This window comes from Eumetopias jubatus, unplaced genomic scaffold (genome assembly GCF_037043125.1).
Source record: "Eumetopias jubatus isolate StellerSeaLion01/CBP00866 unplaced genomic scaffold, mEumJub1_p1.0 scaffold_2, whole genome shotgun sequence".
Taxonomy (NCBI): Eukaryota; Metazoa; Chordata; class Mammalia; order Carnivora; family Otariidae; genus Eumetopias; species Eumetopias jubatus.
The window spans coordinates 68,874,821-68,900,169 of NW_028274808.1; the positions used below are offsets into that span (position 1 = coordinate 68,874,821).

General features: G+C 34.2%; 1 protein-coding gene across 8 annotated transcripts in view; it reads right to left on the reverse strand.

Moving 5' to 3' along the window:
- RAPGEF2 (Rap guanine nucleotide exchange factor 2) overlaps window positions 1–25,349 on the reverse strand; it is a 233,267-nt gene that overhangs the window by 102,769 nt on the left and 105,149 nt on the right. For 6 of the 8 annotated variants that reach the window (XM_028104358.2, XM_028104354.2, XM_088021015.1 and 3 more), the window contains exons 5-7: window positions 10,441–10,516; window positions 8,680–8,847; window positions 6,321–6,338 (exon numbers count right to left, since the gene is read on the reverse strand). In XM_028104358.2, coding sequence (XP_027960159.1) covers window positions 6,321–6,338; window positions 8,680–8,847; window positions 10,441–10,516 — 262 coding nt within the window. The remainder of the gene's footprint in view (window positions 1–6,320; window positions 6,339–8,679; window positions 8,848–10,440; window positions 10,517–25,349) is intronic. The other 2 variants (XM_028104357.2, XM_028104353.2) reach the window with 1 other exon arrangement.

Below are 25,349 nucleotides of genomic sequence, written 5' to 3' on the forward strand. Positions count from 1 at the left end.
CAACTTATTTTGAGATTTATCTTTATTTTCTAACATCTGCAAATGCCTTCTGGATTGTACCAAAACCACAAGTGACCAATTATTGTTACTATCCTCATAGATATCTAAGTAAAAATCAAGACAACCTGAATATTTTCTTTTTCATTCTTAAAATCTTCCCTTCTCAATTAGTCTGCCAATCAGTCATCCCAAGGAGCAATTCATATTTCAGATTGGCTCACTCTACTGTCACATCACATCTCCTCTAGGCTAGCAATTCCAAATTCCATGTTACATCCAACTAGCACCTATGTTTCACTTGAAAGAGAGAAAGGAAGACCTAAGAAAAATAAAGGACTACTTGATCCCATACTAAGTCCATAAGAAATTGCTCTAATACAATTATTCAACAGATTCTATAATTATTTTTTTTCCAAAATACCTTAGTCATTTTTCAGCCTCTGTGTAATTTAAACCACAGAGGATATTTGGTACAATGTGGACTGCATATGTTCAAGTCAGTCAAAAGTTTACTACCGATATTCTTAACACTACTGAACTATACATTTAAAAATGGTTAAGACAGTAAATTTAATGTTATGTGTTTCTTACCTAAAAAAAGAAAAGAAAAAAGAAAAACCACTGAATTATGCACTTTAAGGAGGTAAACTGTATGGTATGTGAATTATAATTCAATAAAGCTATTATTTTTTAAAAGTGTTAAGTCCCTGCTCCTAATCATTTGCTTTTTTGTTTGTTTTGTAGCAAAGGTTTGAAAAAAGGTTTACTACTGAGATATGGATGACTAATTTTTCTTGAAAGAATAAGTGGGAGATCTTATATACATAAATATGTATAACATATAGTAGGCATTTTAATAATTAATTTAAATATTTCCTTTCACAAGTGATTTAAACCTAACACCTATGCACTGAATACAAACCTAGAGTTTCTTCCAGAGTATCTTCTAGCTAATAGAAAGGCATTTCTACTTAATGTTTCAACACTGGGTTCAAAATCAAAAGAGAATATTTCTAGTCACCTGTTATTTCAAACAGTGAAACAGACAACTTACTGATAACTTAATTGTAAAAAGATCAATTCAGCACTGTTAGGAAATAGGTCTGAATATCAAAGGAGATTTTCGCAAAGAAAAGAGACATTTTTCAAATCAGCATGTAGCACTGCAAAATCTCATAAAGAAAAAATCACATAAGAAATGAAACAGCCTAAGATGAAAAGGATCTTTGCTGTTGAAACTAAAAGCTAAATTTCAGCCAAGTATGTTTAAAACATATACAAGCACAGACAGTCACCAGCGTTCACAATTAGAGGCAGGACAAAGTAGCAGTGGTCTCTCTGACAAATAAATTGCTTGAAATATTGCATGACTTGCTACACAACACCCTTATTACTTTCAATTTCCAAGTGCAACCAAAAGATGGGTCCAATTATGACATCAAGACAAGCTTTCTTTCAAAATGGAATGAAAGAACAGTAAATCCCAATGGACACGGGAGTTCTGCAGCAGAGATGATGTAATATATAAAAATAGACATCCTCTAACAGAAGCTGAAACTTGGGTAAACAGCACACTGCATACTATTCTCAACTGCCTTGCATGAATTTGCAATGCATGCTGTTAATAGCGCAAGAGAAATCATTTCATGTTTTAAACTATTTCCTGATTTACATTTCAATTTTGATACACACTCTATAGTATAATTTCCCAATCTGTATAAATTAAATGAACATAAATACCTGATTATAACTGCAAGAAAGAGAAATAGTCCCCCCAAAGCAAGGAAATGGAGCCCACTGCAGCAGTTTTTCCATGCTGCATTTTGTTAGAAATTGCAGCACACATGGCACAGAATTGTTACGTCCACCTATTGTTCAAAGACCTTTCCACAGGGAGCTTTCTGCAGGATTTTAAAATGCAACATGATCTAGGTGAAGAGGAACCAGTAAACCTGCTGATAATGGGTGTGAAAAGCAAAGAGTATTTTTGACACTCTAAGATTCTGATGCAAACATAAAACATGAGGCATGCATACAATAATTAGGGTCTAGCAAAACTTGTGTTTTTGGTTTTTTTTAATATATACATCACTACTGTCTAACACTCTCTCCACAACTTTCTTTTCCATTCTTTACCAATTCAGTTTTCACATTTCTATTGGGCTTTCCTGGATTGAAGAACATTTTCCTTTGAACCAAGACATTAAGAAACCATGCCTGATTCCTCAAGTGCCCTGTCTATGTGCCTCCACTGTATCTAGAATTCCCTATATTTTAGTTGCGCATTTATTTATCTATATCCCCTAAGAAACTAAAAGGACAATAAGGGCAAAATATGCCTGTCCTCTAGACCTTCATAGCCCTAGAGTCTGGCACAAACCTGAAACAAGGTGGGCACTCCTGATAAATATTCATTAAATGAATAAAATATGTAAATGAAAATACTGAGCTTTCCTCTCTATGATACAAGAAAGAGAATACACACATTTCCTGAAACTCCATCCTATTATAATTCAGAGAGGCACTGATGACATTATTGAAGACAAAGGCTTTAGGTTTAATTAAGCGAACAAACGCTTGACGAATTTAAAGAAGAATGAAAATGTCGAAATAATTAAGACATTTCCCCTGTATGTGAATATTTTCTATTTAAGCATATAAACAGATTTTTTTAAAATATCATATGAATAAATCATAGTCAGGTATAATATGATGTGAACTGATTGTTATAAGTTAAAATCCTAAGACCTTAATATTCTAGGAAATTTAGTAAATATACAAGTCATTGATATATTGCTCAAAACATATTCTCTTACTGTTAGGCAGCAAATATTGTATTAAACTAAGAAGACTTCAGTAAAAAATTAAATAGATAAGTGAAAAAGCAAAGCCATAACACGAGTGAAAACACTATTTCTAATGCAAGAATAGTCCACATCAAAAAGACGACCGTCAAAAGTACATAATCACAAACTGTAATTTTTCATTTGTTTCAGTATCTGACAATTTTTGAAACTAAACAAACCTACCAAGTAGTCCTTAACTAAAAATGAAACCAACTTAAATCTATCTTAAAAAAAATCTACTTCAGAGAAATATAACTTAGGAATGATTATATAACCATTATTAGAAATAGAACTTGTCTTATATTATTATAAAAAATGGAACTCATTTCCATAAGCCTCATGCATGGATCAATCTTATTACATTGGTGCCACATTTTATAGATATTGTATTATCACTGACTATAATACAAAAATTATTCCCATTATGTTAATATTACATTGTATTCAACTTACATTATATTAACTTAATAATTTTATGCACTTTTTATTACCTTTTATACATCTGCACCAAGAATTTTAAACTAAGCCTAATCTACTGAAAAATGTAATACATAATTATTAAACAGTGCTTTGAAGTATATATTCATATTGTAGAAAAGGACTACTAATAAAATGTGTGGCAGATATCTTTTTATATGATCAACCGGTTTCCATTATTTCAAAAATTTTGCATTGAGTGAAATTTTATGAATATGTTTTATGTTATGCTGTGTTCAAATCCTCCTAATTCAAATTTGTATAAAACAGAGCCATTCCTTGGGAAAATGTCCTTTGGGACAGTGTGAGCCTGCTTAGACCTGATCAAATAAAACATTCCAAGATTAAAGAAAACAACAACAACAACACAAAATTAAATGTCACAAGGCCATCTTGGATTTTGACTCTCTCTTCTCATTCTAAAACAATTACTAGTCATGGACATTCCAAATATTACTTAAACTAAATCAAATCTCATAAAAATATTTGGCTAAGAAATTGTGACAACTGAGGAGTACCAATCCTTTTAATTTGTAATCTACTTTTTTTTTTTCATATTTTAAAAGAGGTCACTTTCATTCATTGAGTTTATTGTATTCTGCAGTATAGAATAATGTGAAGAGCTCTGACTCTGGAGCCAGACTTCTGGGGTTAGGATTCTGGCTCTATTACTAATATTAGCTGTGTGTCCTTAAGCACACGCCCTACTCTTGTTCTTTCATTTCCTAATCTGTAAAATGTACTAATAATAATCCATTCCTCACAGGGTAGTTATGTATATCAAATGACTTAATTTATGTGAAATGTTTTAGAACAGTAGTACATACATAGGTAATACTCTGTAGATGTTTGCTAATTAAACTATTAAAAAAAAAAAACTAGAGCCATCTGTTGGAGGTAAGTAGGAATAGGAAGTGGAAAGTCAATCAGAACTTCACAGCACGAGCAGCACTTCAGCTCTTCCAGCCTTCCTAGGCTGCAATGTCTGTTGGTACATGTGAACTCCGCGGAATAGACAGGACAAGTTTTCTTCAGTGTTCAATCTAATGTCTCTGTCTAATTTTGTTCTTTCTAAACTGAGAAGAGAGCAGAGCTCTCTTTTTATTAAAATAAAAAAAGAAATAAAAGATGACAGAACAAGTATGTACCAGTCTCCCCATCGACTACAATCAGGTAAGTTAAGTCCTCCCCTTAAACATCTTCTAGAATAAATCACAAATTCCTAGAATAAATTACCCATAAATATAGACAGGCAGGGTCTGTAATCATGGGTAAAATAAACAAAGCTTTTTTCCCCTATCCTACTCTGAACCCAGAGACAAAATAAACATGTCCAAAGTCTAAAGAGACTGACCCCAAATTTTTCAGCCTCTGCCAAGAACCTTATCTACTACCTGCCTCTATTTTCATTATCTACCTTAAGACTGAAAATTCATGCCACATCCTCTTTTCTGGCAATCTTAAATACAGCCTCAACCTCAAAGCATCAAAATGTAAGATACTGTTCATGAAAGCCATCTCCAATATTCCCTTCTCACTGCATTTTAAAATGCTGATTATTCTCTCTGCAAACCTCAGAGACTTGCCTTGAAAAAATGTCTTGAAAACACTCCACACGGACTATTTGAGTACTCACGTTTCTGAAGAAAATGATTATAATCAGTTTAAAACTATTGTGACACATCTAATTTTAAAAAGTGTACATAAAGTATATATCATAACTCAGTGTACATCTTCAATTCAATTCCTACTTCTAAATGTGAATTAGACTGACTAGTAATTTTTCCTATTAAAGAAGAGAAAGATTATGTACTGATGTATCTCTTAAAATATTAAAGTTATATATTTTTAGAGTATACTTTTACCAGATAAAAGCCCAAAACACTGGGGCAATTTTAAAAAGTATACAATTACATCAAAATTTTATAAAATTTACAAATGGTATGAAAATGTTTAAGATTTACCACATCATTTAAAATGTAGCAGTGCTTCTCAAGTACAATATAGCAGCAACCTGTGGCATTTTAATATGCATTCTCTTGCATAGAACATAAAGTTACTGCCTCATTTTAATTTGAAACTCTATACAAATATTTCATGCTTTCAGGCAAGGTCACTATAGTAGCCAAAGATATTATATTGACAGTCGACTTCCTCTAATGTGAATTAAATTATACATGATCTTTTTCCTGGGCAATAAGAAAACACAACCATAAGATTTTACTAAGTTACTTAACCAATTCCTTTCCAGAGATAAATCAGTTTTCCTTCCTTTACTCCAAATTCCCTGATAACCCCCAATCTGACCCCCAGTTTCAAAAGAGTAACACTGAAAATCATAAATTAGTCATGTGTTGGCATGAAAGAAATGAGCAAAGGTATTATTATAGGCTTTTTGATTAAAATATAGAATGAAATAAAGCATGAATTCTGGTTAAAAATAAAGTACAAATAAGAAAACACAAGCGTTTTTAAACTCTCATTTCCTTTTTGACTAAGCCTTTACTCTATCTGACTAAAATTTTACTTGTAGTCTCCCAAAATGCTCTCATACTGGGATTCCTAAAATTTAAAGCTTTTACCTACAGCATCATTTAAAATGTAAATTTCTAGTGGATTTCCCATAAGCTTTTGCATAAAAAGCAATTAAATTTCCATTACATCTACCTGTCTTTTTCTCTTCATTTCTTTACTTGCAAATCATGTTAGTTAAGAACAGTGCTTCCACTCATTCTTAAAAAAATAAAATAAAATAAGTAGGTTGCACTTAGGTGGACCTAAGGTGGACAAGATGGACAATCCATCACTACATCCGCACAAACAGACTGTGCCATCACCTAAACCATTTTTTGTTTTAAGAGATTTTACTGAATCAGGGCAAAATACAAAAGAACAAGACCAAGCCAAACACATCAATATTATAAACTCGTTAGTTACAATGCAAATTCACAAATAAACTTAGGTTAGTATTAGGAGACCACACACAAATTACAATACCTGAGATTTAGTGCATTCCTTTGAGCCAAAATGAAATGAGTGCCATAAAAGAGGAAAGGAAAAGATGAACATTATCAGACATGCTATAGTATATCTGCCAAAACGAAGATAATGTTAAAATTAGGTTAAGAATGACCATATAGAATTGGCTGTATGTATAATGTTCTTTATGTTTTTTAGCCATGCACTTGAAATGCACTTGAAATCATTTAAAATCACCTGTGAAGTATGATCATGCATCTTCTAAATAAACTTTTCACCCTCAGTCCCACTCTACTAGAGTTCTTTCAAAGAGAAATATTTCTGTTAAGAATAAGTAAATATAACTTAGGACTAATGAAGAATAATAATCTTCATTTCACCCTTTTTATCCTGTGGCACCATATATACAAAACAAAATCTTGTTGTTTTCTATGTTAAAATCATATATTTGGTGAAATAATAAATATTATATAAATATAATGAAAACACACCTTGCACACACAAAAAAGGATCCAATATTTTCAGTTATGACCATGTTGCTGCCAATCTGAACTCACCCAGTAAAATTAATACCAACATGTCACATATTAGTAAGCTAGTACATGATCCATTAGTAATCAAGTTAAATTTTTCCTCCTAGCACTGAATATTCCCTAATAAAAGTACCTATTGACCAGGTAAGATATTTATTAAAACAATTAAATTAAAACAAAAAAGTAATCTTATAATAATAAAAACCCTGCACATTTTTTTAAAAATCAAACCAAAAAGGGAAGTCACGTAGGGAAAGTGAAATATTCCATAAAGGGGGGAACAAATGGGAATTAAAGAGAAAAACAGTTATAGGACTCCCCCAACTTAAGTGTGAAAAACAGGACTATAAAATTAAACCAATCAGCTTTAACACTAAATTTTAAGTAATTCACACTCCCACTATCTTAGTATGGAATCTGATTTGGAAAAATAATTCCAGGGCAGAAAGAATATTAACAATATCAGCACCAGGCTAAAATAATATATGGAACTATTAATATGTACAACTATTTTTAATCCAAATTTCCTTCTTCCATGATGCTTTGTCAACACTAAAAATACTACCTTCTTTTACAGATAATGGTAACAAAAAAACCTTTCATAGTTGTGTTTTTTTTATACCAAGTCTCTCCAAAGGACAAACAAAGCCCTCTTTATGATGAGCAAAAAGCTACCCTTTCCAAAGGAGCTCAATGAAATGATTCAACTATAAAATTCATGTTAAATTAAAATAGTGCATGGGTAGTGAAAGGAGTAGGCGGGTAGCTGGTGGTCAAAACTGCTTAAATATTCACACACAAAGAGCTCTCAGAAATAAAACATATGAAGTGTGTGTATAAAGTGTATCATATCACTAAAAGTTACCAAAAATTGAGTATATAATTTTAAGTCTATATATTTTCCCATGTATTTTGCATTTATACTTATTTGCAAAAGGAAAGAAAAGTGCAGGTAAGCAAAACAAATGAGAAATGTAAAATAGCTGTCAATTACCTATTTTTATGTTTTTCCTATTTTTATTTTAAAATTAATTTCACATATAATGACTACTCACTTAACGGTATTTATGTACAGACAAGCCATCTTAGACTCTATTATGACATATATAAGAACTAATGTTACTTTCTTTTTGAAAATAGAAATCCTCAAATATATTCTCAGGGGAAATGAGCATAATGCAGCTAAGCAGAAAGAAAGGAATAAGAAAATAAGGTCCTAAAACTGACTTTATTGGGGTCTTGTACAAATCACTCATTATCGGTGCCTTGTTTCCGCAAACATAAAAATACTTCATCAAATATTTATGAAATAAATGATGATCAAGTGGGCTACAGCATTTAAGAGGATCTTTGAACCTATCAGAAACACTTCAGATCATCTTTACATTGGGATTTTAAAAAGCATCACTTCAAATTATGTTTTCACTTCAGTATATTAAAAACAAAAAAAAATTATCAGGCAATATTCTCACAGTGGTATGCAAAGTATGAAAATAACATAATTTTTATATATCTACTTTTGAAATAAAAAGTAAGTCTGATGCCAATCACTGGGGTAGGAGCAGGGGGAGTTCAAATTTTAGATTAAGGTAAGAACTTAAAATATCCCAGTTACAACTGCATCACTGTTCACAAAGCTAATCCTCAGAGGACATTTTAAGAAATAAAAAGACTAAACAATATTTTTGATAACTTATCTCAATGCTCCTTAAAACTATTCATACTATATGTATTTCCAGCACATATCATAGAAAGGAATTATTCAATTAAAATAGGAAATGCACGTCTCTTCACAAAATTCCCAATAAAAAACTAAAGATTAAAAATATATTTTAATAACTTACCGTATGATAGCCTCGAGGCAAAGGTGGTTTGCCCACAGGATAAGGATCCACAGTGTCAATGATTGTTTGTCTTTCACCTTTCTGGTTGATTTTCCTAAATCTCCTTCGAGATTGTCGATGAGAAGCTTGACGCTGAAAATATTCTTCATTTTCATCCATATAGTCCACCTGAAATAAAACCCCCCAAAAATTTATGTCTTCAAACACAACATTCTGTATTAAGATTAGATGCAGAATAAAACTTACAGACAAGTCCATATTCATTCATTTTGCAAAGACATTTGTGGACAAACTATCGTGACAGACTAAGTGTCTGAACTTCTCTGGAACTAATTGGTTTTGAGTAACTTTTCTTTTATGAAGAAGCATTTTCAGTTCCACTTAGGACAATATGAGTAACTCTTGAATTTCCTGCAGTTTCAAAGGGAAGGATATTTTCAGCAATCTTTGTACTGATTTATTAGTGAAAGAACTCACAGGATACATTGCCTCGCATTATAAAAGCAACTGCCTCATTGTCCTAACCCTGATATATGTGAGTAAAGCTGTAAAAACCCCCAAATCCCAAATGACTCAAACAGGACTGCTAGCAGAATGGCTTTGGAAGATTACCTAAGGGTTTCTCTTCCTACTTTCAATCTGTATTCAGTTTCTCTTCTTATAAATAGTGTTATTTAAAAAAAAAAAATCCTCATTTTCAACATTTTAGAAACTGATGAATGGACTAACCAGAATAAAAGTTACGTTAGGACAATCTTCGTCAAACTTATATAATGAAAATGTGATTACTCACAATCAAGGCATACTAAGATTCTAAGACTATTCTCACACTGGCAAACTTAGGAGTTTGTATAATATCAGCAAGTATAAAATCCTCAAAGAATTCTGAAGATCAAAAGTCCCTCAGAGAAACACAAAATAGCACTAACAGAGGCCAAAATCTCTAGGATATATCTAAAATGCTTTTCAAGACCTGGTGCTGGAAGCTCCTATGTAACCACCCACATTTTTCCAATCCTCAATCTTTACTCACCACCATGCTACTTTCTCACTGAGGAGTAAATTTTGTGAAATTTTACCAAAGGTTTTCACTAGCTTTGACAAGGAAGTTTTCATTCTGATGAATTCCTCTCCTACATCATAGGGAAAAACCCTAAATCTTCTCTGAAAATAGACTTAGAGCTTTCTACCAATTACTTTACTAAATGTGAATAAAAAACTTCCACCATCTTCTACATTAGGCCAGAAAATTGGGGGACTAGTATGCTGGTTAGACACTCTGTTGAAATCTTTCTCTCTCTTTTTACCCGAATTGTAGGATTTAAAAAATATACTGATATAGGACATAGATAAAAAACAGAAATTGATTTCCTTATGTTAACTGTTGCCTGAATACATACCACCTTGACTCATCTGAAGTATTTCACTCATTCCAATTAATATTTGGAGAGATAAAGTCCTGCAATTCAAATATTCCCCCCAAATTTCAATTAAATGCCATTATGATAGATTGATTTGACTAAGTTCAAGCACATAACATATATGTACTTGCCCCTTTTGAGTCTTCTATCTTTTTCATTTCACTGAATCTTATAAATAATTACAATATAATGATTATAAACTCAGATTCCTAATAAAAATTATGAAAGAAATATATCTAAAGTTATAAAATATATAAATACACATATAAGTACTTAGTTAAAGGGTTTTACTTTATAATTTTTTTTTTAGGGAAAAAAGTCTTCACAGAAGTATTCTTACCACAATCATTTCAGAAGGCTCTAAAACAATGCATTCACAGCCACGCCTAAAGCTTCCTGCAGAACGCTTGCCAAAACTAGGAAGGAAAAAAAAAAGATTTATGAAATATAAATTGTAAATTTGGGCCAATTCTCTAAATAAATGAAAATGAAAAACAAAAACAACTAGTAGAGAAAGAGAAACTCTTTAATCATTATTTACACCGAATGACAAGGAACCATTCAATTTCTTAAATTTCAGACATACATTTTTCTGGAAAATTCCAATATTGTTTTCAAACTGATAATGTAAGTATCAGAAAATCTGTACGAATGTGTTTATGTTAGGCTGTTTTAAATTATTCCCAGTTAGATGAAGACTTAGAATATTCTAATGGATAGCAAACTATAAAATGCATATAAATTTTCTTCTATTATTTAACTTGCTTAGGTTAAGCATTTCTTTCACCTAAAAAGTGTTATTTAATTTTTCTAAATTTTCTTTTAAAAAAATTTTCATTTATTTGAGAGAGAGAGCATGAGCAAGGAGGAGGGGCAGAGGAAGAGGGAGAAGCAGACTCCCCGCTGAGCAGGGAGCCCGATGTGAGGCTTCATCCCAGGACCCTGAGATCATGACCTGAGCCGAAGGCAGATGCTTAACTGACTGAGCCACCCAGGTGCCTCTTCCTAAATTTTCCAATCAACTTATTCTAAATAAGTTTAAGGAAATGGTATTCAACTTAAGACTTTTCTTCTTAATTCAAGTGGTTGTGCATATTACTAGCCCATTTCTCCTGAAAATTTTTCACTAGTGAATTCAGATACAGCAACTTTGCTCTATCTGTGATAGCTCCCACCTTAACACTGAAGCAGTTTTTTTATTTTATTTTATTTTATTTTATTTTATTTTATTTTATTTTATTTTATTATGTTATGTTGGTCAACACTGAAGCACATTTATTCTGACACAGCTATATGCACACTAGAACTACGAAGAGAAAATCCTGGTGAAAATCCTTGTACAAATTAGCCATTGACTCAAAAGAATTTTATGGTAGGAAGATATTATTTGCACTAACACTATTACTTTGGAGATGAAAAGTTTGCATCCTATAAACTGTGCTATTAAAAAATACTTCCATGAGAGTCTTTTGGGAAATGAGATCCACTAGAATCTGATGAAACTTTCTTTGCAGCCACAAAAGAGTCAAGTTCTACTGAACAACACAAATATGTGAACCGTAGGAGAAATAATACTGTTCCTCAGGTAACTCTTTGAATACATGGAGCAGAAAAGGCAAATGCACAAAGAACGCAGTCTAGCAAAGGAGAATATATTATTTCATTTATCAAAAATTCTATTATTTCAAACATAGCCAAGAACCCAGAGGTAAAGAGGGCTCAAGAGAGACAAAGAGTAGGTCATGAATGCACATACTAAGCCTAATGACTAGGCCTCTTGTCTCTAAAGCAAAGATGACTTACTCTTTGCTTACAAGCCAGAAGCTATCAGGTAGGAATGAACAGGGAGAGTAATGAAAAATGTTAGCTAGAAATTCACTAAGTCCGCAAAATACTTTTGCTTTTCCTATGTGAGTCTTTGAAACAACAAATATGTAAACAAAAGTAAGTAAATAATCATTATTTACTAAGCTTTTTAAAATCTTGGGCCAAGTTTTATTAACTGTTTTAAAAACTCGGTTCTGGAAAATAGGTATAGAGATTAAAAAAGGAAACCAGATAGAGATGTATAAGAGATAAGATCTACCCTAGGTGATATTAAGATCAATTCTTTAAAATATTTTAGATGATTTAGTAGAAAGAAATGGAGAGAAATCTTCAAGTTTGCAAATGACATATAGATGTTTAGATAGTAAAGCACAAAACAAAGCCAGTAAGAATAAAGTACGACACATTTCACTAAGATTTATGTGAGTGCAAGAAAGCAGTAATTAGAGGATCCAATCTACACAATGAAATATCCAATGTGAAAAGTGATCAAATGCACACACCATTTAATATGACATTAAACAATAAGGGGTTCTCACATTTTAGTCAAAAGACATAAATGAAAACTAGAAGTCTTTAAAGCTTAGCACAGTAGGCTGCTGATATAATAAAGAACAAATAATACACAAAACACATCTCAAAATGATAAACACACCAGGAAGTAATAAAAAATGAAAATGACTAAACCTACTCTTAGAGAAAACCATGCAAAACCTATGAAATAGCACTGCCCCAGAAAAGTTCCTAAGGGGAAAAACACAGAACTGAAAGTTTCCAATAAAAAAATTAAGGAATTCCAAAGGGCTTTCTGTAAGATCAGGGGCACAAATTAAAAGAACACTTCTTCAGTCTTATTAATAGCAGCTGAAACTTAGTAGCATTTAAGATTTTAAAATCATGATTTAAGAAAATTTGTGAATGATACAAATTAAATAAGAATGCAGGCAACTTAAACATACCTACAATCCTTAAGGGTTTTAAGAAGTCAGAGAAAGAGAGAGAGAGAGAGAGAGAAAGGGAGAGAGGGAGAGAGGGAAGGAAGAAAGGGAAGTCAGAGATAGGTAAGGATTATTTCCCAGCTATGTGACTATACTCTGCTCCAAATATTCCTTGGTGCCACTTCAGAAATGGACAATTAGTCCTATCAAGTGCATTTTTTTATTATTAAGTCTTATAAGAGACTACACAAAGTAATCTACAGATTCACTGCAGTCCCTATCAAAATCCCAACAGCTTTTTTTGCAGAAATGGAAAAGCCAATCTTCAAATTCATATAAAATCCCAAGGGACCTACTTAGCCAAGACAGTCTTGAACAAAGTCGAAGGACCCACACTTTTGATTTCAAAACTTACCTCAAAGCTATAGTAATCAAAACAGTGTGGTACAGGCATAAGTACAGATGTATAAAGTAATGAAATAAAATTGAGAGTCCAGAAATAAACCCACAAATCTAACCAAATTTTGACAAGGGTGTCAAATTCAGTCAATGGGGAAAGAACAATGTGCTGGGACAACTGTATTGCCATATTGAAGGAAAAAAAAAAAAGAAGTTGGACCCTCACCTCTCACCACATACAAATATTAACTGAAAATGATCACTGACCTAAATAAAAAAGCCCAAACCACAAAACTCTTAGGGAAAAAACTGGGATAAATCTTCATGACACTGGATCTGGTAATGGATTATTTCAGTTTTCTCTTCCAAGTTTTTATTAAATTCCACTTAGTTAACATACAGTGTAATATTAGTTTCAGGTGTAGGATTTAGTGATTCATCACTTACATACAACAATCAGTGCTCATCACAAGTGCCCTCCTAATCCCCATCGCCTGTTTAACCCATTCACCATCCCCCTCCCACCCCCCTCCTCCCCAGCACCCCTCAGTTTGTTCTCTACAGTTCAGTCTGTTTTATGGTTTGGCAAATGAGATTTTTAGATATGACACTAAAAGCACAAGCGGCAAAAGAAAAAATAGATAAATTGGACTTCTTCAAAATTAAAAACCTCTGTGCATCAAAGGACATTATCAAGAAGCTGAAAAGAAAATCCACAGAACGGGAGGAAATATTTGCAAATCATACATCTGAGAAGTGTTTAATATTCAGAATATATAAAGAATTCCTACAATTCAACAACAAAAAGACAAACCACCTAATTAAAAAATGAGCCAAGTACTTGAATAGACCTTTCTCCAAAAAAGGTACACAAATGGCCAATAAACACAAGAAAAACCGATCAACATCCTGAGTCATTAAAGAAAAGCAAATCAAAACCACAATGAGATACCATTTCACACCTGATACTAGATGTGAGATACTAAGATCGTTATAATTAAAAATATATATATAGCAAGTGTTAAAGAGGATAGAGAACTTGGAACCCTTGTTATTTTGCTGGTGGGAGTATAAAATGGTGCAGTCACTGCAGAAAACAGATTGGTGCTTCATCAAAAAGCTATACAGAGTAACCATATGACCCAGCAATCCCACTCCTAGCTAAATACTCAATAGTACTGAAAACAAGGACTCAAACAGATTATTTGTACATCAAAGTTGACTACAGCATTATGCACAAGAGCCAAAAGGTGGAAACAACACAAGTGTTCATCAACAGATTAATATTTAAACAAAATGTGATAAATACATACATTGGGAACCATAGAAAGGACTGAAGTTCTGATACATGCTACAGCCTGGATCAGCCTTGAAAGCATTCTGCTAAACGCAGTAAGCCAGTCACAAAATGACAAATATAAGATTCTACTTATAAGAAATATATAGAACAGGCAAATTTATAAGGACAGAAAGTAGACTACAGATTACTGGGGGTTATAGGAATGCTTAATGGTTACAGAGTTTCTGTTTGGAGCCATGGAACATAAACTTTGGAAACAGGTAGCGGTTATGTTTGCACAAGCGTGATTGTAATTAATGCCACTGAATCATACAGTTTAAATAGTTAAAATGGCAGGGGTACCTGGCTGGCTCAGTAGGAAGAGCATGGGACTCTTGATCTCAGGGTAGTGAGTTCAAACCTCACATTGGGTATAAAGATTACTAAAAAATAAGTAAATAAACTTAAAAAAATAAGTAAATAAACTTTAAAAAATAATTAAAATGGCATATTTTATGTAAGGATAAAGAGGTTGAGTTTCTTGGCAAAAATTCAGGCAGGGCCTGAATAACAAAAAGTGGGAACACTACCACTTTGACCAAATAAGAGCAAATCTTAGGGACAAAGAAAGAGTTCACTTTGATGACAGAATTATACCACTGACAAGCCTTAAACCAATCTCTTTTCTACGTTAATTAGCAATGAAGTGAGAGAAGTTGTGGGTAAAAGTTGAACCAGTAAGAAATGGGGAAAAGGTAAACAAATATTACTGAAATATTTTTGAAAAGTCAATTACACCTACATTTTTCTTTCACCCAACATTAACTACATTTTATTTTATCCCTGGCCGTAAATTAGAGGGTAATGCCATGCTAGCCCCATCTCCACAATTCGGCCTCCCATTCCTCTTCCAAATACTCACTGGACACATACAACAGAGTCTATATATAAACTCTATTATCAATACAGAGCTCACTAAATACAGTCCCTATTCTTACAGAGGTTGTATGTAAGAACGTACGTATCTTCTACAAAAGATGAGCACACAGGAAGTTGTAAATACAGACAGAATAGTAAGTGCCATGAGTTTAACAAAAAGAATGTCATATTTGCTTCCTACAGTTGCATCTCAAAACCAAAATAGATGTATAGAACTTCCGAGTTAGAAAATCATATCATACAGGGCCTCTTGGCATTTTTTTCTTCAATTTCACAGCTGAAAGTATGCCATAACCTAAGCTACTACAGTCAAGGTCCTCAAACATTTAGAAAAAGGCCCCCAAATGATAATATGTATGACCAATGCATTCCTACTTTCCCCATAAGAACTGTCTCTCCAGTTCAATTTTCCTTTCACAATTGAAGAAACTAAGCCAACCTATCTGAGGGAAGGTTAAATGAGATACCTGAAAGGACAATCAGATTCCATGATAACAGGATTCTGTCCTCCTACAAGGACCCTACCCTCTCTTGCTTTCTGCTATACCCCGCCTTCCGCATTCCATAACATGAAATCTAGTCTTTGGTAAGCTTGACATTTATGAGGAATAATTACCAGACCTCCTCAGGAATATTGCTACAGTGTATCACATTTACCCATAAAAGCACAAACCCAACAACCAATGGAGAGCAAAGCTTTGTTAAAAGGTAGGTTCTCAGAGGCTGGCTAGGCTCACTCACTGCCTAGTTGAGTGAGAAAAAGACAAATCAGCTCTTGTAATTCAGAAAGCAATTCAAATTCAGCAAAATTACAAAAGACCATCAAGAGCTTGAGGGTTACCCTGGAATAGTCAAAGATTTGAATGTCCAATCTATAAAAACCAAGCTTCTGCAGGCAGCTGCTGCCAGAACTTCAACTAGTAGAACATCTGCTTCTTTGAAATGGCACTCATGATACCACACACCACAATAAACAATGACATTTTTAAAGTTTAAACTTAATTCTTTAAAGTCATGTAGCATATTTTTAAACTTTGAATTACGTTATTTTTAAAAACTGTCTTCTGATAATTTCAGTCCGTGTATATGCATAAATATGAATACAAATGCATAATAACTTTCAAAATCAAGAAAGATGTGGGTAACAGTTATCAATGAGACTTGGCCTGAATATTTAAAAACTTGTTAGCCCTTTCTATACTAGATACCAGCCTTTCACAAGAGGCCATGAAGTCAGAAAGAAAGAGATAGGGAGATAGGAAGAAGTATGCTCTGTGTGTTTTAAGAATGCTGATAGTCTTCTGGTTCTACGCAGTGTGAAAATTTAATTACTCCCACCTATTTTAAATTCTTCTAAAACTGTTCTGTATGAATACACTGTACAGTTTGGCTTTCAACTGTTAACCTCAATGTAATTTCAGAATGTCCTTATAATTTTACATTAAATAACCAAAGATGACAACTAAAAGTGATGCAGGTTCACTTTTGGTCAATCTATTGGTTCTCTGAGCTCTTAAAAAGAAAAAAAAGTTAAGCTCACACAAATGATTACGGAAAAGACCACTTACAGTATAACAAGCAGATTATTCCTAAATGCTCATGTTCCCTAAGTATAACTAATTTATGAATGGTTGCTCCCAAAACAGTTTAACAATCCCGATTTTCATTCCCATTAAGTTTCTGTATAGAACAAATTTAAAATTAAGAATTACAAATTGTTCTAAAATTGAAATAAGCTAACTTCAGTACTTTTACAGGTGCAAAATGCAATGACTTTATAGTACTAAAAATACGCAGACAAAAAATTACTGTAAGTAATTCGTCTTCTACATAATGTAAAATAGAGAAAATTTTAATAGCCTGATAAACCTTCTTTCAAGTTCAAGACTCAACCAGAAAGCACAAATGGTTGAAAATATAAAGGCTTGGGGCGCCCGGGTGGCTCAGTTGTTAAGCGTCTGCCTTCGGCTCAGGTCATGATCCCAGGGTCCCAGGATCGAGCCCCACATTGGGCTCCCCACTCCACGGGAAGCCTGTTTCTCCCTCTCCCACTCTCCCTGCTCGTGTTCCCTCTCTCGCTGTATCTATCTCCGTCAAATGTATAAATAAAATCTTAAAAAAATTATAGAAAATATAAAGGCTTACCTAGTTTTCATAAATACCTTTGGTAATAATACACCAGACAGGGTATTGAGGGATCTTACTCTGGTAAGGCCGTCCTGTCTTAACTTGCTGTGACCACATTTTCCCCACCCAAGTTGAGTCAAGCGCACTTTCCACCAGTGTAAGTTTCCACGAAAGGCAGTTGCTGAATACAGAAGCTTCTTCTAACAGTGTCCCTAAACTTGCCCTTTGTATGGGCCTCCACATTCTTGTTGTACGTCAGAACTACTCAGTGGAATGCAATTCCTCAGTATTGGAATGTAAACTTACTCATGTCAGGCTATACCCAGCGAGGGAATACACAGCAATCAAACTGAGATTATACTGGTGGGCAATCCCAATCTATAAAATGATTTAAAATGTAATACTCCAAGATACCAATTTTTCATACCTATTTCTAAGTAGTTACTAAACTGCACTGAAAAACTTACCATAAAAATGCATTCAATCTTCTTAAATATTTTGCCCTCACTCATTAGTTTAACCAAAAGGGAAAAAAAAAAAGGTAACAGCTATTTAAAACAAAAACATATACACACCAAGTATACATATAAGTTACATGTGTGTGTAAACTACAAATTGTTTCTAAAGCATGGCCTTTAACAAGCTCATATTTCAGAAGTAACTATTTGGAAAACTACATACACACTTAAGAGCCTCTAAATTTCTTTCGAGGTTCATTTAGAAAAGTTCTAACAATCCTCACCCTGTACAAATTAATGGGGGCAGACTGCTCCACAGCAAATCTCAACATTTAACCTTTGCTTAAAAGAGAGCAACAAGAAAAAAATTACAAGCGAAGGCCTCATAAGCTGTGTCTTCTCCTCTGTCCATTTCTCAGCAGCCTGTTGTCTACTCAACGACGGAAAAAGTACTAAACATTTGCTATTAGTACTATTAACATTTTAATTCATTTAAAAATAAAAAAAATCTAACCTGCACTGTCTTCATATCTTTGAAGCACCAGTAACAGCAATAGCGCTGCCACCTTCTATAGGAGCTCTTTTCTCTGCAGCAGTGAGCACTCCCCATTTCCCTGTGTGTTTTCTCTCAGTGAGTCCATGCGGCTGTAGCTTGTGCAGAAAGCCAACATTCCTTCTGAAGGCTAATTTCCTGCTTCGATGACCCACCCACCCCTCCTGGCTGCAGTTATGTGTTACGCATGTTGTATGGGCACTGTTTCCGCATACCAGCCTCATGACCTCAGCGGCTGCCTGACAGACGCTCTTTATCAATTTCTATTAATTCATTATCTACTCTCTTGTAAGTCAAGGGCAAGTAGGGAAATCTGCAGTGTCTGCTCTCCTAGGAGTCTTCAAGGTCAAATGCTTAGATGTGCTCAGCAGCGCAATTTTGTTATTAGAATTTATCTAAGCTGTACTACACACATTGCTCTCCACCAAAGGGAGGCTGAATTGTATACCCCGCTTGAGGGATTATCATGGAAAAAACTAGCATACATTTAAATCAAAACAATGTGGGAAAAGTTGAAAGAGGCTGCTTTTGGTCTTGCTTATCCCTTCAAGAGAAAAAAGGTGGATCTTACCTCAGCTGTACTGGGGTGGAGAGCAAGCAGTTTTTCTCTCTTGCCACAATCTAAACCAGCAAAGGACAGTGGTGTGATGATGACTACACTTTGGTAGTGTCTATGTCCTCGTGACCAAACTGCTACAGAACAGCTCAGCTAAATTGACCTGCTGCTATCAGTCTAAACAGTGGCACAAACAGGTCTCTGCTGATCACAGTGCTTTGTACACAGATGGCAGCTGATCAGTTTGTATAAACGTCATGGTCCACAACAGCTTTCCCCTTCAGCATATAGACACATGCCTTACCCAAAATGCCTTTGTTAAATGGTCACCATTTCATCCTGCAAAGCTCATCACGTACAAAGAAGCTTAGCTCTAACATCTTATTTAAAAATTACCTAATTTTCGTAAAATTCATTAAACAGGTAAAATAAACAATTACACTAAGAAATAACCAAACAGATCTATGTAACTTGTTAATGAGAAAAATGGTAGATGAATTCGTATGAATGATTCAGACTGGCCCTTCACCAGGAAGAAACTGAATGGTTCTCAAAAATCAAGCAAAGTCTCAACCATGCAGCTGATATTCTTTAAAGGCTTACACGAATGGCACCAAAACCTAGCCACTAAGCTCCCCAAAAATCTGGCATATACCATAAACGAAGCTGAAATAGTAGGTATGTCCTTGTAAGACAGGACCCGAAAACACAGGTCACTTGAGTAATATCATATTCGTAAAATTCTTAGAGGTTAAAAAAACACATTTACAAGAAATGAAAAGCATAAACTCAAACCTATATGTAATTTCTTACAAAGATATCAGGTAATAAAATGTCAACTAATTTAATTCATCTGAATAAAATGTGGACATCTCTCATAAACCATATTTATTTTGTTTTACCTTGTTTTATAAGTACTTGTTCTAATTCTACCAATAAGTAGACAATCCTGGCAATATTGATTAATCTGTTTCAGATCTTCCCTTATAGACCGAAGTAGTAAAAACCTACTACTTATCAGCAAAAATAAAACACTTAGGAATAAATTTAATGAAGGATGCATATGGCCTGTACACTAAAAACTACAAAAGGATACTTAACCATGAGAAGGGAAATAATAGAAGATGTAAATAAATTATGAACTATACCATGTTCATGGTGTGGATGGCTTGATATTGCTGAGAATAAATCTTCCCAAACTGATCTATAGATTCAGTTCAAATCTAATCAAATCTGAACAAACATTTGACACTGACCAGCTGATTTTAAAACTTATATGAAAAAGTAAAGATATAAAAGAGCTAAAACAATTTTGATAAAGAACAAAGTTGGGGATTTATACTACGTGATTTCAAAAGCTACTATACAGCTACACAATTGAAGACAATGTGGTATTGGTATAAGAACTGACATGTAGATGAGGGCGCCTGGGTGGCTCGGCTGGTTAAGTGTTCGGACTCTTGATTTCAGCTCAGATCATGATTTCAGGGTACTGAGACAGATCCCTGCCTCCGGCTCCACCCTCAGCAGGGAGTTTGCCTGAGATTCTCTTTCTTCCTCTCCCTCCACCCTCCCACTCTTGGGCCCTCTCTCTCTCAGATAAATAAATAAATCTTTAAAAAATAGTTCACTTAATATATGTCAATCATACTTCAATAAAAAAAGTTCACTTAAATTAGATAATGATTATAAAACCTAGAAGACCCTATTCACAGATAACTCTTCATTCTGTGTTTCTGAAATTATATGTTAAAAATCAGATCAGGTGGGTGCCTGGGTGGCTCAGTTGGTTAAGCGATTGCCTTCGGCTCAGGTCATGATCCTGGAGTCCCGGGATCGAGTCCCACATTGGGCTCCCTGCTCGGCAGGGAGTCTGCTTCTCCCTCTGACCCTCTTCCCTCTCGTGCTCTCTATCTCTCATTCTCTCTCTCTCAAATAAATAAATAAAATCTAAAAAAAAAATCAGATCAGGTGACAAAGTGGTAAACTGAAACGGTTTCAAGATTCTGAATAACAATTAAGTAATCATTACTTTAGACTATATAAATCATCTTGGCAGCAGCAGACCTCTGAGATATATATATATATATATATAAAAATACATGTACAGGCACAGATATAAATATATTGTGTATTATATATGATTTAGAATGAAGTTTTCCTACTTGTAAAATTAAAGTATATTTTATTTGATGGTTTTTTAGATTCATCTTAATAAAGCAAAAAATAATAAAAATAAAACATAGGAAAGTGACAGATTTTGACCATTGCCTCAATATTTTAAATTATCTGAAAATGTTTAAATTAAGAAATAACATTATCTTAAAGCTGATAAACTAAGCAGTTTATAGCTATAAAACATAGAATAAGTCATCAATAAAAGACAAAGTAAAAATAATCTTGAAGTGTAGGACTAGAAAAAATTTAGATGAACGTATAACTAGGAAAATACAGTTACTTAATATTTATATAGATCTATAACATATGAACATGCAATACCAGAAATTATATTTTATATTTCATTGCAAAAAACACATAACCTCTATAAAGCCATAGATAAGTGGCAAAGTAAGAAACACCTAAGGAAATAAAAATTTTTTCATATTTTCAACTTACAGTTCAATCTTCTCATCAGTAATAAATACAGAAGGTAATTTTTAAGCACACATTACATTTATTTAAATTCTAATATAAAGATGGCAATACACATCTAAGCTATTACTTTATTTCAACTATCTTAATTCTTGAGGTACGTTTAAACAATTTCCAGTACACTGAAAAAATCAAGTGCAGTACCTAATATAAAGTCATTTTCTTTAACATTCAAATATATGATTGTTGCCTTTTATACATATATGTACGTATATACAATTTAACTCATAGTGAAATAGAAGGTCCCTGAACTATGATTAATTAGAAACCTTTATTTTAATAAATATATTCCAATTTCACCAAGTATAATTTGTTTCGTATCACAATCTTTTTCTTAGTAATAACATTCTTACTCCTATTTACTGTTAAGTGTTCCCAATACTGAAAGTATGCTTCTTTAAAAAAAAATTTTTAGTTGATACATATTTTAAGACACTTTGAATGCATACAGGTGAAATGGTAATTCACCCATTCCTCCAAACCAAGCCCCCCCACCCCAAATAACACAAATAGGGGTCGTGAGTTCCATCACACTTAGCAATAGATAAGCAAATTCTGCTTTTTACAGAGAAAAATATTGTATTTCATTGACACACACATCAGACTTTAAAACCTTTATGAAATAAAATATTTACTTTTGCAACAGAACTCCAAACATCACTACATAGAAGGACATCTAGGGTGAACTCTCACACACTCATTTACGCCAAGGATCACAAATGACAAATTCCCTGACTAGAAGATTTCAAGCATCAGATGACCTGGGATATCATATCAATTATACTACAAATGAAAACATCAGAGTCCCTCTCTTTAAGGCTACTTACATTGTTAAGACACTACCAATGCCAATTTTCCAAGGACTATGAAAGCCTGCGCTTATATCTGTGAAGTTGTAGTTATAGCAACCAAATTCCCAACTTGATCCAGCAACTAAACTCCCTCTCTAGAGAATAGTTTTGCTCTGTGTATCAGGTATCCCATCAGAATATGATTTAAAAAGGGGTAGGGTTGGTCTAAAAAATGCTCAAAATCATGTTAGCTTTCCAAAATGAAGATGCTTCATCTTGAAGCAGAAAGTACAACTAATACCTGAAGGGGAACATTTTAATATAGTCCATTGTATCTCTTACATGTCTACTCTATTCCTTTAATTCAGACATCCACCTTATTTCAAATTTCACACAGGATATATTTGTATCAAGTGAAACTAAACTCTTCCCTCAATATTACCAGCTGTGGTCAAACCGAACTCACGTTTGTTTCTTAAATTTTATTTGCCTTATTTGGAACCCTATCCAGCATTTCCTCAAAAATCTTTAATATATCATCTTTACCTTATATGTGTGTGTCATGGGAATACCTGGACTCAAGTCAACTCTAGATACGACAAGTAGAAATTATAGATGATATAAGCCCTGAAGCAGCGTGAATAAGCTGAAGAAGAGTATGATCCTAGGGCTGAGGGAAAAGAATGATCTGGCAACGAAAAATAATGAACAAACTAAGAGAATGTGAGGGGAAACTAAAAAGCAAATGTAGCAGAGACTGCTGATGGTCCATTCCAATATCCACTCTCCTCCTCCTCCTCAGAAGGATATTTTTATATTATTATTTTTAGTGGGCACATTACAGAGCAAAATAAAAGACTACTTGTGTTAGACTCCTGGGTAACCTGAAGTGGCCATGTAAGTACCTCTGGACAACATGATATAAAAAGAAATGAAGTTTCAAGGAATCTGATGGGGATGGAAGTTAACTTTTTTGTTTTCCTGCCTTTCCTCCTGCTTCTAGTTCCTACTGCAGATATGACGGCTAGCATTCATCAACCATCCTCCGCTATGAACCGATGCTGAAATCGGCAGGTATGTGTAAGCGAGTAGAGAAGAAGAGTGAAAGCCTGTAACCTTTTCACATTGTGGAGCCACCAGACCATCACGGACCATCTACCTTTAGGGTTCTTTTGCGTGACCAAAAAAGTAGTTCTTGCTGTGTTTATGCAACTGTTTTATATAACCAAAACTAATTGTAACTAATGGAGTAAGCAAAACAATATTCAACAAGACACCATTTGCCCTTCTCCCCCTCCTTCTACACTCCTGCACAAACTGGCCAGAACCAACCTCTCATGAGCATCACCAGACTCCCTCCTTCCATCGTGTTGCAGCCTCCTTCTTTTCTCAGACTTTTCATCTCGATACTAACCAGACTTTCAATACACCATAGGTTATTGAAAAGTTATTTCTAAAAGGGAAGATCTTAGCATAATATTGTTAAACTCTTTTTTAAAGGGCAAGTTAAAAATATAATCCTGAACCAATAGGATTCAACAAATATTTATGAAAGGGCTGTGATGTGCTAGGCACTGGGAAAGCAAAGATGAGTAACACAGCCCATGCCCTTCAAAAAATCTTACAGTTGAGTGTGGATAGGGAATGATTAATCCCTACAGGAATACAAGGGTAGGACTCCCAGAGAAGAAAACATGCTGTTTTCACCAGCAGATGAAGAGGAGTGGGAGTGAAGTAGCCACAATGAGATGGACATTCCAACAGCGAGAATAGCCTGGCAAAGGTATGCTCAGACCACAACGATCGGCTTGGGTGTCTGGAGAGGGTAGAAGGAATAATGTAGGTTGGAGACATTTTGAACTGCCCTAAACATATCACTAAGAAGTCTGGATTTTATCTGTTTGGCAGTTGATGGTCATTTAAGCTCATTATGCGAAGGATCAAGGAGAAAAATTCAGTGCTTTGAACAATGATATGGTGACACTATGGGAGAAATACTGAAGGCATATGGGGAGCTACTTTAATAGAGCAGGTGACACCTGAACAAAGCCACCGCCAGTGGGGATGGAGGCAGCTGATCTGATAGATACTGTCATTTCGAACTCTGAAGTGTTTGCTTAAAAAAAGGAAAAACAATTGTCAGGGGAGAAAAGAGAGGTCAAAACTGAGACCCACATTAATTTCTAGAGTAGGTGACAAACTATTTATTAAAGCCAATATTAGAGACAGAAAAAGCAAGAAGTGAAGCACACTTGTAGGAGTTTGTTGCTTTCCATGTATGGTATCTAGAGTTCAAGGGACCTGGAGCAAATCCACGTAAGGAATGCGTGTTCCAAATACACCCTTACTCCTGCTTCCATCTCCCCCTTTACTGTATGCACTGACAAAGCACAAACCCCAGTGACACCCAACTACCCACCTTCTCCATGCCTGCCCCTACACAGCCAAAAGTAGCTAGGACATACACACGCACACATGCACACGCGCACACACACACACACACACACACGCACACCTATGACCACAAATACCAAATGGGCACTCAACACTCCCTTTGTTTCACAACTTCTCTCTCTTTTGTCAAAACTCCTAAACACCCACTATCAAACTCCCAAATCTACCCAATGACCTATATAGCTTTTATCATCAGCTTGCAAAGAAGGTGAAGCTCTTTCACTCCTTCCAAAGCTAACACCTTCCCCATTGTGGGTCTCATCCACTTCTGCAATT